This window comes from Homarus americanus, unplaced genomic scaffold (assembly GCF_018991925.1).
Source record: "Homarus americanus isolate GMGI-L3 unplaced genomic scaffold, GMGI_Hamer_2.0 scaffold14833, whole genome shotgun sequence".
NCBI lineage: Eukaryota > Metazoa > Arthropoda > Malacostraca > Decapoda > Nephropidae > Homarus > Homarus americanus.
In genome coordinates this window covers 425,530-445,502 of record NW_024753604.1, presented here as the reverse complement: position 1 = coordinate 445,502, position 19,973 = coordinate 425,530, and the positions used below count along the sequence as shown (strand labels likewise).

Sequence of the window (19,973 nt, the reverse complement as noted above, 5' to 3'; positions counted from 1 at the left end):
TATTATAATGACTAATGTTGATATTGGGATACTGTTGCAAAATTCAGTTCATGAAATGTATTATTCCCAATTAGAATACTGTACTATATGAAAGCTTCTTCGTCTTTATACAGTATCCAGAATTTCATATGTATCTGTGATAAGGCCATCCCCATAGGTCCAGTTTTAGTGTAAGTTTAAGCTGAAGTATGCAGAAAAAACTAACAATGCTTGTGACGTTAATGTGTGGCATTACTCGTGTTAGGTTATTGTTTGTCATTTGGCTAATTTATGAATGTCTTCAAATTAGTGAGAAAGCTATGTATTGTGCTGTTTGGTCTGTTTTACCCATGGAAATACTGTACTAACATACCTTCCCTCTTAAACACTGCAGCATCATCTTGTGGTCTGATACATACATTCAAAGCTACAGTGTTTGTTAATGATTCTGTATCTCTGTCCCCTGTTCTACTCCTGTCTTATTGTTTGTTTTCCTTACTTCTGCTCTTCCTGGTATGACATGTTCAAGATACTGTATATCACTTCGTCGTAACACAATTTCATATATTTTAGTGTAAACAGGTAATAGTTGCTTTACATATGAGGTAACAAAACAAACACATGACCAATACATAATAACTGGGTTGAGTATTGTTGGAGTTGTGGTACGTAAGGATATGGGTAAATGAAAGGGAACCCAAATGGGGGTAACACTGGGGCTTAAGTATGAGAGAAAGGATACTGTATCTGTCAGTATTAGATAGATAGATAGATTGATAGTAAAAGAGGAATTTACAACTTTGGCTATCCTTATATGTACTATCTACACACCTCAAGTATCTACAGTCTTTTCCCTGTTATTTTGTGTGGTCTTAAAAAACCCAATATAAGTTTCAGAGAGAGTTACATTACAGTACAGGGTATTTCTTTTATTGTATGTGTGATAAAGAGTAGATACTGTATGTACATAGATTTAACTTTTGTATGGAAATTCTCCCTTATCAAATCCTGTATTGGGTACTGGGTGAGTGAAGCTGGGGCTCAGGTCAACTCACAATGGGTCAATTTGTTAACTTAGTCTGAGGTATGAAATGCTTGCCATCACCACAGCAGTGTGTAATTCTGAATGTAATAATCTGAAGACTGGGATTGGCTCAAAGGCATGATCTGTGGATGGTGTATGTATTAACAAGTGTGCCAAGAGTCGCACGGAAATGACAACGTGAAACAAAAAGGTTCACCACTTGGGTAGGACACATACTGTATGAGTTTTACTACTTTAATTCACATTGTCACCTGATTTGACCCACCCTTATGCCATACAGTTTGAATAATGGAGGTTTTACTGCCCAACTTTGTGCTGCATCTTGCACCTAAATTATTAAATTTAGCTGGTGGATTGTCATATTGAATTTTGGGATAAGTTGGTTGAAGTTCAAGAACATTATCACCTGTCCAAGCAAAATCAGATTTCTGCATCTGTGAACATATTAAGTCCCATATGCAGTTTTCTTGTTTGGGTATACGTTTTATTTAATACAATAATTGTACATACTATTTATATTGTCAGCTTCATATCACCTTTATACTTGCATGAGAAGCAATGGAAGTGTGCCTAGCATGTTGCTTATGGTCCATGTGCATTTTATTTATAATCATCACGACTGTATTTTATTGATATGTTTAAAATTTATTCTGGTGACTTGTACCATTTTAGTAAAAGTTTCAGAGTAATGTTGTTGGAAACTCCTGGTTGGGGTTTTGTTATTAATTTGCAGTGTTGTTGTTTATGTGATTAAGGCACACATACAGAACTAGAAAAAACAGTTATAAGAATGATAATATAAGACCCAGAACTTGATAATTTCTTGTTGAATAAATAGAAAAATAACAAAAGAGCAATGCTTAAAATTGAGATGAATGGGATGTTTATGGTAAAGTGGCAACATGTGTGCCTCTCACCTTTGTGTCCTGGCTTCAGTTCCCAACATAAGTCAGGTGTGAGAAGTGTGTTGTACAGTGTGACCCTATCAAACATTTCAAGATTTTCTGGGTACTCCATTTTACTCCTGTACTAACACTGGACAGTAAAGGTCAACAAAGAACAGACCAACTGCCTGAATAATGAGTAAGCTGATAAACCGAGGAAATGATAAAGTGAAATTGCTGAAATGAATGTTGGCCAAAGAATCCAAGTAGATTGAATAAAAGAAGTATAAGAACAGCCGGAAAACCCTTAACAGAAAATATCAAGAGAAATGAGAAAGGATCTAGAGTGATATGAACTGATGGCATAAGGAAAACAGTATATTCTCCCCAAGAAAAAGAATAATATATACAATACTACACTGCTTAGAAAAGAGGTGATGGATAATCTAAATAAGTAAGATGATAATAATAGCTGTCCAGTAGAATGAAGGCCACCTAGACAAAACTATAGCAGTAACTTGGTCAAGAAACATGCCCAACATTCCTAAGCAAGAATCTATCATGATATTTTCACCTGAAAACAATTCTTTGAGTCTCTGAAGGTTACGGCATGGAAGCCAAATTCATCTCAGATGAACTGACAGACTCGCCAATATAGTATTCCCCCAAAGTTTCAGGTCGAGGGAATAAAAAGAGAAGCAATGTAGTTCTGCTGACAATGAGGGGGTCAATGGAATTAATTTAAATCTGCTTTGACTGACAGATGTTAGCCATTAGAGTAAATCTAGAATTATTCAGCAGGGTTTGAGAATAAGAACAAATTGAGCAAAAATGGGCATTTGTTCTTATACATGACATCAACTTGATGTACGTAGTAGTGTGCGGAAATAGTTTAGTACAGTAATATCATAGAGGAAAATCACATTTAACACACATTGTACATTTGACCAACTCATGTATTTATTTTCTTAGGCATAGGACTTAATGGTACAGTATTTCAATTACAGTATATATGTTTTAGTGAAGTAGCTGTAATGAGTATGAGTAGTAAGATAGTATTTCATGATACTGTTATGTAAGGCTTATATGTGTACTGTACAGTATGTAATGTTATGTCCCTTGGTGTAGGGGTTTGTTAGGGTTTGTTGTTGGATTTAAACACTAAAATAGGAGCCTCAGTTGTTTTGATACTGTATAAGAAATTGGAGATGAAATACAACATGTGCAGTAATAACATAATCTTTGTATAGCATGCACAGGGTAGTACTGTAGTGAGTTTACTGAGTACAGTACCAGTAATATCTCCTATTTGATTAATAAGTACTGTATCAAATTATATGACCTGTATTTCACACTAAGTATTGTATAACTTCATTCTTGGGTTGTACTACCGGTATGTTTGTCTTTTAGGGATGAACTATCTCAGATGAAACATTTGCACAGTATTGTAAATGCTTTCACATTGCAAAGCATTATCACCATTACATGTACTCAAAACTATCATAGCTGAGTATTTTGTCATATTGTTGAAAACGGAAATTAGTTTTGATTGATATAAATACCTGTATACTCAATGCAGACATCCTGACTTTAAGATGTTAATTTTTGCCAAGAAAGAAAAAAAATCATAATATGTTCACTTTAAACCTGGATAAAGATTGAAGGGACCTTATTGACTTGCAGGGAATGTTGTGGAAGTGCCCTCAATAGCCCTGGCGTCCCCCACACCTTCCCCTGAACCCTTTCCACGTAACCCACCAGTTGAGCCCACAACACCAGTAACTCTTTCCTCTAACCCTCCTCTAACCTTCCCAAACCTTACACCCATTAACCTAATCACCCACAGTGATGCCCAGTCATCACGTGATAGTGCTTCATCTGACTCTGCCATGACACTGTCACTCTCTAGTAGTGTGATTGCCAAGGATACTAATTCTTTAGCTAGTTTAGAGTCTTTCTCTCCTGAGCCAGCACCACTAACCAAGGAAGATTTCCAAGAACCTGTTACTATACAGGACCCTCCCTCACCTGAACCATCGCCCATTCAGAAGGAAATTTTCCCAGAAACTTTTATTGTAGAAGATCCTCCTGTTCCTGTTAAGCCTCTGCGATATTCCAGATCCAATAGTGCCAGTGAGACTTCTGTGCCATCACCTGCTTCTACAGTGTCTGACCAGTCACTGTTGGTTCCCTCTCCTAAGAGTCGTTCACTTAGTACTTCAGCAGCTCCAAAAATCTTTGATCGGACAGTCTTTTCTTCCTCTCCCATCAAGGAGTCTAACACTAAAAGAGGGTTTGCTTTAGAAGCTTTGGCTTCTGCTTCTACTAAGGTATCTCTAATGGAGACTGATTCTGTCATCCAAACTCCTGGCACTCCTACATCTAAAAAGAACACTGAACTAACCCTTCCTGCATCTAAAACCCCTAGTAGTTACAATGGAATAGATGTGTCTACTCCGCCTACCCCAACTACTCCTAGTGCTTCTACGTATAGCTTTGGATCTGGCTCTGCCATGTCATCTGCCCCTACTACTCCTAAGGATGGTAGCTCAGGCCCTTCCCCCGCCCTAACTTCCCGTTCTTCTCGGGGGACCCCCGGGCTGGCTGAGCGGCCAACTGCCGCTGTTGTACGTTCTGGCTCCCTCCATGAGAAGCCCACCACCCAGCCTGTCATTGATGAATGGGAAAGAAAACTGTATGGCAGAAATGCTAGTGAGTAGCATTGACTACTTAATTTTTGGCTTTGGTAGTTATTACAACTTTTCAGGTGTTACAATATTTACAAAATCCCCAATTTGTAAATGTGACAGCTATATGTCTGCAAAGTTGATATAATCTGGGATAAAAGGTAAATACAAGTTATGGAGTCAGTATATAGCTTCTCCATTAGAATTGTGAACTAAGCCTGCTTTATTTCTAAGTGCATTTTAAGCATTGTTTATTATTTTTACTTGTAGTGCATGAAATATATTTTTGGTGGTCATTTTTTTTCTTTTATAAATTTTTACATGTATATAACTCAAAAAGAACATTTCATTAAATTAAGGGAAAATAAGTATGTTTACATATACTGACATATACTGTACAGGTATATATGTTTACATGGGGATGCTCAATTTTGCACACACTCATGTGTATATGTACACATTTAAGTGTATGGTTGCACATATATGAAAGGATGCACATGTGCATACAGTACTTACACATTCCAACACATATACTACTTGTGCACATAAACTTAGAAGACTTTGCTTTCCGTTACATGTTATTTGTACAGTATCTGCTTCATCTTTACATGTATTTTTTTCACCAAAACTCTCGCATCTTGTTCAAATGAAAACAAAATGCTAATTAATTATTTATTGGTGCTAAAAATAAAATTGCATGAGTTCTATGGCTTTATTAAAGATATGTTTCTTATCTATTGGGATTTATTTCATATGCAGTACAGTACTGTATACTGTGTGTGCATGTGTCTTTGTCATGTGTCTATGTCTTTATAGTGTGTGTATGTGTCTTTATGGTGTGTGTACATCTTTATAGTGTTTGTATGTGTGTCTGTCGTGTGTCTATGCTTTTATAGTGTGTGTAAGTGTCTTTATGGTGTGTGTGTGAGTGGTGTTTATGACAGAGGGTGTAATGCCTCTCTAGCTCAGACCTTCTACTCTTTGAATCTCCTGTGGTTTGGAGTGGAGAAAATATAATTTAATATTTTAAGTGGTATACACCTTGGACGTTATCAGATCATAATACTGTATTGTAATAAGAAGAATTTAATGAAAAAAATGGATTGGCATTATAAGATCACAACTAAAAATAAGACTAAAAATTAATATGAATAAGAATGGTCCAGGTGATGACAGATACTCTAATGAAACCTTGTTGATAACTGAGCAATTGATGAAATCACTACAGCTGCAAGGTTAGCTGTCTACAATGGCCAGGCCTAGAACTTGCTACTGAACTCCCATGCAGAGATAATACTTAGCATGTGATATTTCTCATACCTACTCTGTGATGTTTATACAGTAGTATGACTGTTATTATCTTTATAAGGTGTGTGGTTTATATAACTTGTGCAGCCCTATTTTTCATATTTCAACTTACATTGAAGATTTTCTAAAATGATGTAAAGTTTCAAGTTTCATTTGAATAAGTTAGGGGTTCTGGGGGCTTCACCTCTCATCTTTGGAATTCGCTAAACCTCTGTCTGGGTGTTACAGTAAATAGTTGGAGCTAGAGAGCTGCTGTTCTGTGTATGTGAGATATATAATGAGTGAGAGAGAATGAGGGAGAGATTGTCCTTTTTACAATTAACTGAACAATAAAATAATCCTTAACCTATGTTACTTTGTGAATACAAAGGAATGGCTTCTTCTATTTTTTTTGCATTCTTTGTATACACTTTGGAGATGGCAATGCATGATTCTGTTTGTGCATAATGTTGGTACAGTGAAACTATTTTGAATTTTTCTTCTGGGGCTTATTCTTCTGTAATCTGTGGGTAGGTACAGTATTTTAATATTCCTCTCTATATCTCATGCATGAGAAAGGAAAGCTTTTGCATCAACCTCATAGGCTCTCTGTTACTTGAAGTAATAATTGTTACAATTATTTTGGATTGCATTTCAGACACCAGGATGATGAGACAAGGTAAAGTGGTAAAGTTTTGGCCACAGATCATGTTGTTTCTATTTAGCTTACTATAGTACAGTACAGTACAGTACTTCTTAGCCATAGAGTATTCCCGCTTCTTAGAATTAACTCTTAATGCTCTTTATCCCTGCATGGGCTACCTTGCTTATTGTAGGACAGGATGCTTGTTTGTTAGCGACAGCGATATCAATGTCCGTAACTACTTTGCCCCATAATAAAATAGTACTCAAGCTGTTAATCTACTTTAACATACACAGTTAAGCTTGGTTGATGTAATAGTGAGCAATAGTGTGTTGGAGAGATAGTTGGGTTGCAGGCTGGTAAACTGATCTAGATAAGGGGATGTAAAGTATATTACAGTTTGTTTCATAAAAGTGACTGATAAACTCATAGACAGATATTTAGATTACTAGTATGAATGAGGACTTGATAGATAGGCACAATAATTACATACAGTAGTGAATGTAGATGGATACTGTATTAGACAAACAGATACTGGGTATGTCACAAAACCTAACAGATAGAAATTGATGGATAGATGGTAAAGATAATAGGCATGTCAGTTGATTGATGGATGATATTGCATGGAACACTACTAATTAAAAAGGCTTATTATGGAAAATATGTACAGTACACTAATCGGGAAAAAGACACATTTAAATTTACAGTCTGGAGTTTTGTACCACATTGGTTTTGACTTCTTTGAGATTTCATAAGATACAGTTTTGCTCCATTTGTCTATTCTACGTCTTGGTGTCTTTAACGTGCTTTCTTCCTGCGACACAGATATCATTACAGAACTTCCTGATGTCTGCGAGATTATTTTTTTTTTCCATCAAAACAAACCTCAAAAGTGCACTTACAGTTACTTTATCATTCTTCTTTGTTCTTTATCTGTCTCCTTCTCTCATATATATATATATATATATATATATATATATATATATATATATATATATATATATATATATATATATATATTTCATATATATATTCTATTCCGCCAGGATTCAAGGCGCCTCGGTCACAGTCGGGTGGGTTCGAATCCGGGTTGAGGTGTTGATATATATATGTATATATATATATATATATATATATATATATATATATATATATATATATATATATATATATAATTATTCTCACCTCATATCTATTCCATTCAGGTGTGATGTATCTGGAAGCTTTGATTTCTGTCTTGCTTCACTCTGTATTTTTTTTTTTTTTTTTTTAGTCCATGATCTTCCCCACACAAAAGAGGGATAGAAGTGGAAGTAATGGATAGATGAATAGAAGCATTTTGGAAATCATAATTCCCAATACAGTATAGCATTAAGCATGACTTGAGCATTTATAGATATGGTTTTAATTCTTCTAATATTGAAGAATGGTGCATCTCTTCCACCCCATATACGTAGTTGGGTCTGGAATATAATTGGTCATCCCACACTGTACATAGATATACCGTATTTGAAATCCACAACTTCTGTTCAGAACTGAGATTTAAAAAGGTTCTAGTTTTCATCAATTATCAGACATTTTTCTAAATCCTGCTGTCTCCATCACTGCTTTACACATTGCCATATTGATTACAATAAGTTGTTCTTTTTCCACTTTTACTAAAAGACACCCTGTTTATTATTTAAATATGGATGGATCAGACTTTTAGTCAGAATACAACACACTGTATTTTCCCTTGTGTTTTTCCAGAAAAAGGTTTATAGGTACCCTTAAGAACATTGTTGTTTGTCTCACATATTCATGCAATGATTAAATGGTAATGTATTGCAGTCGTCGGAAGTATGGAAAATGTGAATCGGAGTGACAGCCGCTCTTCGCTCAGCACTTCCTTGTCCAGCAGCACTCAGGACGTCACCCGCTTAGATGAACATGGATCAAGGTAATTGAAAGAACTTCTTTTCTATTGCATTACTTTATTTCATTTTAGTGTTAGGTGGGATAAATAGGGAAGTACTGTAATTGCTTTGAGAAATAATCAATTTCAGTACAGTAATTTAAAAGAGCTGATGGGGTTCGATACCTGTAACTACAGTTGATTGATCCCATCTTTACTACAAACTAACACTGTGACACTTAACAAAACATGCCTACCAGTGGGCTAACACCATATTTTCTGTTTATGGTAAAGCATGGGTTAATACTCTATAATAGTTCGTGAAGAATGTACTCATTAGAGGACATTTGTTAACATTAAATAGCAAGTTAGTAGTAAAAGAAGATATGGTTTGACCAGAACTGTAAAATTAGAAGTATACTGTATCCCTTACATTGCATTAATTTATGTACGAGTTTAAACTCATTCCTTTAATTGATGATCACTTGATACTGTATAATATGATCCCATGTTGTATCTGTACCTTGTTCTGTGTGAAGCCTTATGATGGACACTATATCTTGTTATCTGTGAAGTCTTATGATAACACTGTAGTACAGTACTGTATATCATGAATATTTTTATGAAGAATTGAATCGGTTATGTATGCTTGTTTAAGAATATACCAAATAGTATTAAGATCACACAGCAGAAAATGTACTTTGTTTTGTATTTACTGTACCTCAGGCATAGGCCGCATTACGATTTAGATATTTTTCTGCGGGCCTACCAACCAAAATTTATATCCTGCCTAATCCAAAAGTATTGTTAATATTGTATTAGCACGAACACATCAAACGGTGAAGAAATTTATCGTCACGTCCACCTTAAGATATTTTCAGTTTACAATCAGTCTTTTTTCCCATTTATGAATCAAATCCATCATGATAATTTTTAAAATAATATGTTAATGTTTCTTGGAATTTAACAAAAGATGAGTAAAGCCGTCTTTGAATATGCTGATTTTTCCTACAGTTACGGCATTTTTCTTACAAGACACCCACCAGAATAATGCTTATGTTAATCTTGGCATATGAGTAACTACAATGAAACAACCTATAGGCACATTCTCTCTCTCTCTCTCTCACACATATATTGTGTATACAGTAATACCCCGCTTTATGCGGTTTCACTTTCCGCTATTTCGCATTTACGCGGTACCTCGCCAGAACCGGACTTTCACTTTACGCGGTGCATCTACTCATATACGCGGGAAGCGGCGCGGGCAGGCTGCGCACAAGGTCGCCCAGTCATCAAAACATTACCGAGTTCTTCACCCGGCACCCACCACAGCCGGCCCAAGTCAGTGATAGTGAGGATATGGACTTTGAGGGGTTTGACAAAGAGGCCCTGCAAGCCTATGTGGTGGATAGTGATACAAGTGATACAGGTGAGGGCCAATAATCTGCCCTCTGCCTCGGAACCAACCCCCCATCCCTGTGTGCCCAGCCATCTTTTCTACTAAAGTAAGTGTTAAAAAACTAATATTATTGATATTTCTCTTAATTATTAATTGTGTGCATACCATTATAAAATTAAGATGTAATTTTTACTACAACGTAGGTATTGTGTCTGAAAAAGTGGAGTTTGGGGGTCGGGCCAGTCTCTATTGGAATTAATCCCATATGTTCTGTTGTTCACTTTACGCGGTTTTTCACTTTCCGCGGTACCCCATGGGTTCGATTCACCACGTAAATCGGGGTACTGCTGTATATATATATACGTATATATATATTGGTGGTGGTTTGTACCCAAACTTAGATTTCATTTAAAATCTCGGTATAGGTACTCCTGAGAATGCTAATTCTGAATCTATGGTCCACAATTCGATTGCAGGGTAATTAGTGGCTGTAAGGATGCTTGAAAGATTTTAATTACATTTTTCAATCCTAATTACTTGCCAACTACGGGTTTCCAAGGCTGCGGTATTGGTGTTTTTGTGTTATTCTGGAAGTACTTAATTAGTTAAACTCTGTGTGACCACCACCCGTGACCCCACTTAGACTTACCCAACTTTAGTTTACAGTGGTCCCTCGGTTAACGAGATTTCGGTTAACGATTTACCTTCCATAAGATTCTTAACTTCGGTTAACGAGCAATCCGTCGATTAACGAGTTTTTTATGAGCCGACTTCAACATGTTTTCGCTTGCATTTGGCGGTCCACCAGCTGTAGTATTAGTCCGCCAATACAGTAATCAGTTTTAGGGCTTAAATTCCTTACTATTTTAGTAAATATCAAGAAGTTTATACTATTCAATAATTTTAAAAGTTTAATATTAACTTTTTTAGTTATTTTAACAATTATTGAACATAATTGAAGGTACAGAAACTAGTTTCTGGTGTGCCATCCAGCCTGTTAACACACCAGACAGGCGTTAGTCTCTCTCTGTTTTCAGTGGAGGTAACATCTTGCTTGAGACTCTCTTCAACTAAACGCTTTTTTTCTGTGTTTCCAAGCAAATTATTGGTCATTTTGAAATTTATTTTACATATTGACAATATATAATGCAGTGCAGTGTTGATTTAAAGTAAATAATCTTGAAATACACCAAGAGAACTAATATTTTATGGGTGAAATGGTGCCATGGGGTGACTTCTCTTCCACCCCAATGCCTTCTCTTCTTCCTTCTCCTCCACCCCCATTCTAATTCCCATCATCATCATCATCCAGGAGCCTTTTACATACACACCTCAAAGTAAGTGTACTTTTCTACCTTTTTTGTTGAATTTAGGCAATTTTTGGTGAGCTGGAACCAATTACCCAAAACCCCATTGAAACAATGGTTTCGGTTAACGAGTTTTTCTGTTAACGAGCAACCTGCTGGAACGGATTGTGCTCGTTAACCGAGGGACCACTGTATTCCCAAGTGACCCACTGCCACATAGCAGCTAATCCATCAAACAGACTGCACTGAACTTGGCCCATAAATATCACACAAGTTAAAAAGTTTATGGTTTTGACGATACAGTTTACTGTATATACTTATTTCACTGCTACATTTTTGAAGTTACTTATTCTTAGGTGATGAAACAGTATCAAATTGTGTGTGAAGATTATTCTTTTAATAACTATTGCTTTGCTCACCATAAACTGGCTGCATCTACCTGAACTGCAGACCACATAAAATAGAATTTCTCAATCACTCCACAGGCCGCACAAACACATGGTCCGGGCCGCAGGTATCCCATGCCTGCTGTACTGTATACCATTTCACATTCCTTTATAGTGTACCTTACTGATATACTGTACAGTACCATCAAGAGTAGTTAAAATGGGTAAACTAGATAATTTTGCAATAAAGTTTTCCAGCATTAATAGTCTGTAAATGTACATTTTACAAGTTGATGAACATCACATGTTGCAGGTTCCCAGAAATTAAGGCTATACGGTTGGAAAAAAAGTCTCGAGAAGAGGGAGACGACGGAGAAGGCAAGAAACGAAGAGGCAAAGGAGGGGGACTAAAGGCTAAATTATTTGGAAGTAAGCTCAGTTGTTTTACCGTTATAATGTCTTAAGGCGGTGATCCATAATATCAACACTCTTTGGTCCGTTAAGACATTATGTATTCTTCACTTATACTGTGCTGTACCAGTAGATATTTCTCATTGTGTACAAAATATTTCTTATAGGTAGCCGTGAACGTATTGGTGAGGAAGATGGGAGAATTGTGGAGGGTGGTAATGATCGTTTGCCACACCCTCCCACACACCAGTCAAGACTTCCTCGGGAAATACATGATAAATTTGCTGGAAAGTCTCGAGAGGTAAGTTTAAAACTTTGTTGTTTCTTGTCGATTGTAATATTAGAAGACGATATTTTCTATTTGTAATGCAGTAGATATACACCTGTAACTGTTTCTTTGGCTACTCTCAGGTTACACTAATTTTTGTCTCCTTAATATTTGAGAACAGTGCCTGAAGAGTACAGTACTGACTTCTGTCTCCTATACATCCCATTTACACTATTATTTGCCCTATTTTACCTTTGTTAGGGGATTATTCTTTGTTGATCTGGGTCTCTTCAGTACCTGCTCATTTGTTTTTACCTCACTGCTGAAGGGATTTGCAAGGTATTAGAATGACCCTGTTTTTATTTGTCTTTCTTCACTATTCCCAATAGTGTTATGAAACAAATCTCTGCCATATTTTCACCAAATCTGACTCAAAGTCTTGGCTTAACAGTGTTGGGTATACAGCAACGACAGAACTTCTTGGTAATTAAGAGATGAAAAAGGATGGGACTTTTTGCATTATATTTTTTGACAAAAGGCACGTCAAAACTGTCATGTACTATGCCTTTCTTAATGATGTTTCTTGAGAAAATGAAGTCGGAGATGATTTTTTTACAAAAATGACATAGATTTCAAAAAACTTGTGTTACAAATGAAATCTGCTGAAGATTAACTGGAGACCCCATGGGGTGCCACATATGAGATTTGACCTTGATAGGTCAAAGATCAAGGTCACAATGCCAAAATAATTAGCAATTTTTTTTAATCATCAAATCTGATAAACTTTTATTTAAAACCTTTTTTTAATTTGGTTTTGAGACCTTTTGTAGGGGAGCCTTCATCATTTCATAAAAAAAAACACGAGCATGCGGTGAAATTATGCCCCCAGTCACAATAGTACGACTGGGACTAGGTATGCCATCTCTGATTGCCATTTTATATTTTATTTTGTAAATATACCTGTATAAAGTAACTTTCTGTATATAACTTATACTCATATAACTAATATCTACAGGATTTAATGGAGATGATAGTGAACCTGCAGTCGTGCATGGAGAAAAATGTACGCCATACACGAGACCTAGAGGACTACATTGATGGTCTCCTCCTACGAGTGATGGAAACCACGCCTCAGCTACTACAAGCCCCTGTTACTAAAAACAAGAAAATTAAGTATGTATAATGGAATGGATCCAACACATCCACATTAATAACCTAAAACTTTTTCACATAAACATAACATTGCTTCTAAATGTGGTTATATCGCATTTTTTCCTGGTTGGAACTACCTAGTCAAGTTTTCAGCATGCAAGACAGTGAATGAATTCTTGAGTGAAGTCAGTTGAATTGGACTGGCTAATGAAATTCCTCTCTCAACTTTTCACTTTACAATCATTTCAGGGTTTTTTTAGTTGAAAATGCAAGATTTTGTTTAAGTTTGCATCAATCCTCTTTCCTGTTGCAGTGGGTCTCTATTGTGGATTCTTAAGTTGTTGATAATAATCTAATTACCCTCAAGTTACTATACAGGTATAAAGAAAAACAGACTATGAACTTATTAGTTTTATGACCCACACTCATTTGAGCCATCTCATATCATTTATACAACTAATCTGTTCTTTTAATCCTTAGTTTATCTATATAACTGAATAAAAAAAGAGGAAATTTTTCACATAATTTTTCCCCTAAATGGTAAATAAAAAAATTTATTTAATGAAAAATCTATGTATGTATTTTGGATGGCCAGTCCACAGGTGAAATTTGTACCAGACAGCCAGCTAGTGAAGGGGTTAATACTTTACTGTATATCATTTATAATTCATGTATGATTAAATGCATCTTATTTTTCATGGTGCAAGATGTTTTTGCATTTCATGACCAGATTTAATTTACACGTTAACATAATTCTAGGCTTTTGTTTTAAAGCACAAGATGATGATGTTTATTCTTTTTATTGCAGAGTACAGATATTTGGTCTTCACTGAAGAGACTGAACAACTACATAGATGAATGAGAAACAACTCCAGCATTTATTTTTTATTTTTTTCAAGAGAATACTGGTTGTCCGTCAATCACATCACTGGTTCATGGACTCCTTGACTAGTTTTCACAACGTGTGGGAATTGGTAAGTTGGACAGTAACAACACAATGACATGGAGTAGTTCAGTTCTTTTCACCATAGAATGTTACTGATTATGAAAGTGTTACTTTACTATTATGTATATACACAAGTTATGTGTATTAACCACCTTCATTGGTTGGTGAAGATCACAAAGAGAAGATGTGTATTTAATAATTCGTAACACACACATACCAGGTATGTGTGTGTACACATACCACATAAACAGTACAGGTATATATATAGAGTTTAAAGAATTAAACTACCAGTATTTAGTAAAGTGTCACAGAAGTTTGAAAATATAGAAAATCTGTACTTTATAATAAAACACTTGAATAATGTTTTAGAGAGGAGACTGCTTTTGTAAATATATAATGTGGCCAGAAACAGGTACCGGGTATATGTGTGACAATACCGATGTACACATTGCCACTACACACACACACATGTGTATTTTATTGTTTAATTGTGAAGGACTCTGGATTTAGGATGTTTATTTAAAACTTGTTTAAGCCACATTTTTTTTATGCAATAATTTCAACATGACAGGGAAAGACAGTTTACTGTATATAAGGATGTAAATACCAAATAATGAGTAATTATATATTGTATTGGAGCCATTAATGCATCGTTGCATCTAATAAGAATATTCTATGCTCCAACTAGCAGCCTCATGTTTACATCTCCGTTTGAATCTGTTGAGTGTGTCAGCCTGCCGCCTGCAAGATGAATATAGCATTTCCTTGTATTAATTAGTTTTACATGACAAGAGAAACACATAAATATGATTCACATAAGTTTTTTTAATATATATATATATATATATATATATATATATATATATATATATATATATATATATATATATATATATATATATATATATATATATATATATATATATATATATAGAAAAGTTTGTCAGTTAGGGTCTTGTTTCTTGTGTTTGTGAAAGTTTTTAAAATGTGTAATACTGTAGTGATAAGTTGAATTTATGTATAATGCCAAATCATATGTATGTGGATTAAGTATAATTATTAGATTATTAAGGAAGAGGATAATATATTCTTAGTTTTTAAGGGTTGCTTACACAAACTCCTGTCATTAATAACAATATGATCAGATGTTTGTACATGGTATAGACCAGACGAAAGAAAAATTAAGTTTGAAAGAATCCAAAAGGTTTGATTTAGTCCAAGTATCGGTGAGCATCTAGCACGTGTGTGAGGGAGGGAGCTCACAATACTGTAGTATGTCTAGTGTTGCTGATCAAGGACAATTATCTAGGTATAGAGTTTCAATTGGTTTGAGACAGAATTACTGACACCGTCTTACGATGTTTCTTGAGCCACCTTGTGTAAAATAGGAATTGCTAAGATGCTTGAAATGCTTAGCCACATCACTAATCAAATCCAGTTTGAGAAATATCATGTGAGGTCACTCCCTTTACCTCCATGTTGAGTATTGTGTGCCAGGCAGAACTGGTAAATAAATAATATATTAATATAGAATATTGCTGTGCCTGTTAGAGCCAGTCAGTCCAAGTCCTTTTGTATCCAGGAAGATGATAGTTTACATGGTGGAAAATGATGGGGTTAGATGATTATTTATTGTACCAGAAGTAACAATACACTATGCTGTATGTAAATGACCTTCTAGTCTTTCTCAAGGTCAGTCATCAGTATTCCTTCATGTTCAGAACTGCCTAACTTGATCTATAGATGTGGGAAGAAGTATAATTTGAATCACTCTACACATAGCAAGCTAATACGTTGAAGACAAGGAGGCAAATCACCACTCCTCTAAATATTGATTTTTCAAATGACCTTACATAGTCTAACAGTCACTTCCATTACAATATGCTGGTAATCTTTTATGTAACAGCTAATGGGTGCTTACGTTAAACACTTGGTTTTATTATACTAACTGGTGACTGAAGAAGTCTCTTGTGTTCCCAGTTTTTAGCAGTAATGAAAGAGTTTTTAGTAGCTTTTAATTCATCCAAATTGTGAAAGGAACAAGCTGTGTTACATCTTCAGGTCACATCTTTTTTAACATTGCATATGGCATGTCTTGTTTTGTTTTTTAATTGCTTGACACTCGGGTGTTTTTATGGTTCGGTCAATCAATCAGAGTACCGTCCTCATATCTGGTAATGATAATTTTGTGATAAAAAGTATTACCAAAGAACATGGTCAACTGCATAAAATTTAGGGGTTTCAAGATGTTCTTGCCAGATGATGTTCACAATATATTCATGTAGGTACCAGGAAGTTTTTACTGTAGAGTATGGTACCTTCTGCAAGCTTGTACATGATGTCAATCCTGAAAGAAAGTGAAGAACTTCCCCAACACATTCTTTACCAGAGGAATGAAGTGCCTCTTATCTCATTAGATGCCAAAAGTTTATATTTTCATCCTCACACTGATATAAACACAATGTCATCATTCATGCTCATGCCTTCCTCTTCTAGACATTCTCTGTGGGCTAAGGATGTACTTGTCACTTTTTTTTATTGGCTCCTTGGTTGTCTTTAATAGTTGTGATAATCTTGTACTGAAGTAATTTATTTACTCTAACACTGTTCAGGCAATTGTATGTTGAAAGGAGATATTTCAGATGTATGAATATTGGTAATATGTTAATAGACATAAACGAGTTGTGTAACAAACTCTTGATTACTGAGAAATTAGTTGTTCACAATCTGTGGATTGCAAGAGGACTTGCTTTGTTTACACCAATGCAAAAAAATTATCCTTGTATCATACTTTAAAATCTTTATTGCAACTGCAATGCCAACCTACTCATTGGAAAGGAATCCATGTTACCCTTTATCACCTTGGTTCTAAACATAGCTAAATTATGTATGATATAATCTTAAAATTTACTTTTGTGATAGTTTTGGAGGTCTTGAGTCAGTTTCTTTGATTAAAGCTAGAAGGCATTTTGGCATGAAGTTGGTTGTTGTTATTTGGCACTAACAGTATTAGAAATACTGATGGAACTTAACTCCTCTGCCCTCTCATCACACCATGAGGTGACACAGGCTACAGTTAAGCTGTATTCACTTATGTGAAAGATGTGTAGTTGCCAAACTACATTACTACTACTTGTTTGAGGTAAGCAGAAAAGATGTTATTTATGAATTTTCTCTACTACATTGTGATACAATTGAAAGTTTTTAGTGGTATATAGTATTTGTTAATGTCAACAAAGGATTAGTATTTTGGTTTTATATACAACAGTATATGTATACTTTGTATAAAACATAAAGCATTATCTGCTATTGCATTTTCACAAGGTTGAAACTAATAATGTTGTAATTTTATTGAGTGCAGCATATTTTCACTAACATTCCAGCTTGTGTTTGTAACTTGTACAGTATATGGCATAACCATGTTCTAATTTAGATATTTTTGTTCCAAAGCAATAGTTTATGCTTACAGTTCATAAACATTATTAATTGTAAGTTTTGGTGATTCCCGGCGATGTGATCTGGTTGTGATTTAATAGAAAAATATACCTCAGATGCATGACACCACTGTGGAAGGGTTTGTATAGGCTCAATATAACAAGAATGAGTATTTGTCCTGGCTATGATTGCTGGTTACTAGAAAATGAGGAATCTGTTGTTGATTATATTCCTCTGACAAAGAACGAGTACAATACTAGAGTGTATGGAAACCATGGATGTTAACAGCTCTTTTTATTTTTGTTTCATTGTTTTAGTTTACATTGTATAAATCTGGATTATTTATCATTTTGGTAGATCTTGGTCATTTTAGGCATGGTTTACTTTTTGGTGAATTAATTTGACTTGTAGTGTGGAAAATGTGAGCATACAATAATGTGCAATCATTTATGTAACAAAGGGAATACAGTAATATGTACAGTATCTTCATTATGATCTCTGCTTTTAGCTATTCTGTGAATCATAACTATAGGATTCTTTGAGTAATGATATAAAATTAAGTATATTAACATTAGTTCTTACATCAGAAAGAAATGGTGTCAGAGAAGGAAGTTGCAGTTTCATGAAATTTGTGGTTATTTATTTATTTATGTTTGAATGCATGACGTACAGTACATTTCCACATTTAGGTGTACCACTTTTTTTTTCATTTATGTCTGTTTATATTGTACATAAGACAGTGTTCTTGGGCATATTCCATTTAAATTTCTAACAAAATGAGATGTAATTAGTATTTAGAGACAGTTTCTTTCCTCATCTCTGATATGTAGTCTATAGTAACTACAAGTTGAATCTTCCCCTACCATTTTAGCCAGTGACTATTGCATAACCATCCTAGTATTAAAAGCAATTAAACAATTCCTGAAATATTTCCTTAAAAAGGGTACATGTTGACTTGGGTATTATCTAAGTCCAACAGTGAGCACTTGCTAACATTCTGGAAAAAAATGATGTGCAGAAAGGAGCCATGATGCTTCAGTAAGCATAATGGAATGGGAAATTAAAAAGGGGATCAAAGGTAAGGTTAACCAGGGAGATAAGAATGTGTAGACTGAGAATCATGGATGGGTTATGTGGAGGTACCCAGTATAAGAAAAGTGTAAGAGCACATGATTGTAGTTGAGTGTGAATGCTGCTAAAGAAAAACAATACAAGAAGAAGGATAACTTCTTTACTTTAATATGGTAACGCCTTCTCTGTTGACGCTTTAACTCTCTGTTACTTTTTTCTGGTTAATTCAGAATTGCAAGTGGCATGTGCATGCGCACACACAAAATTTTTTCTTCTTTCAATGCTGTACATTCATTCTTTCTACCGATTAGTTGAATTCTGCTATGGTACTCCTTTCCCACTTCAAGGTCCCAAATATGCACCTATGAGAAACATGTGTTTCCTTCTTCAGGAATCACATTAAACCATGTTCTCAGTTCATTTGCACATCCCCCTTACTTCTACTATTAACTTTACCCAATCTTTCCATCTCCTTGGTCCTCCTATCTTCCATCTCTGAATTATACCCACCTTACCAGTCTTCCACTTCCCATTCTCTCAGTATTTATCTTGCCTATCACTAGCCAGCTTGTTGTTTGGTACAGCTGTCATTTATAATTTCAACATTAATTCTCTGGATAACAATTCCCCAGTACGAATATTAATAAAACTTAATTCCAGCTGGCTACCAAATACAGTAGTTTTTCATGTGGGATGCTGTGTTGAGCAGAAGTGTTTTGCATTTACATACATTGTGATAAAAAATTCATTCTTGGGGTAAGTAAAGTTAACAGGGGTCTGTGTGTTGTGGTATGCATTGAACTGGTTCTTCTGTTAGTCATGACCGCAAACTAATCCTTTCTTGTGTGGGATAATTGCTGATGACAATAATAAGACTAAAACACATCTAAACAGTTGCACTGAAACTAGAGGCATGTATATTTTCCCAAGTATGTAGTGAAGTATGTCTTAAACCATATAGATAATCATTGAGGCCCTCTTTTATAACATTGCAGCAATAAGTTTTTAAATATACAAGTCACTATAATTTTTTATGGTTGACATCAAGTAGTAGGACAAGTATCCAGTAACAATGTCTATTATCATGAAAGTAGTCAGGTTTTAGCTGCAGTGATGTGATGCACACACATCTGTTGTGCTACAATATATACTGTACTTATATTTATATACAGAATCTCT

At 35.1% G+C, this 19,973-nt stretch overlaps 1 protein-coding gene across 1 annotated transcript in view; it reads left to right on the top strand.

The window, feature by feature from the left end:
* The window catches only part of LOC121855389 (rab11 family-interacting protein 1-like), a 57,251-nt gene extending 37,831 nt beyond the window's left edge, over positions 1–19,420 (top strand). Inside the window, exons 10-15 of the mRNA XM_042350281.1 lie at positions 3,592–4,620; positions 8,356–8,464; positions 11,825–11,940; positions 12,090–12,223; positions 13,206–13,363; positions 14,151–19,420. Coding sequence (XP_042206215.1) covers positions 3,592–4,620; positions 8,356–8,464; positions 11,825–11,940; positions 12,090–12,223; positions 13,206–13,363; positions 14,151–14,175 — 1,571 coding nt within the window. The 3' untranslated portion in view covers positions 14,176–19,420. The remainder of the gene's footprint in view (positions 1–3,591; positions 4,621–8,355; positions 8,465–11,824; positions 11,941–12,089; positions 12,224–13,205; positions 13,364–14,150) is intronic.
* Positions 19,421–19,973: the final 553 nt, after the last annotated feature.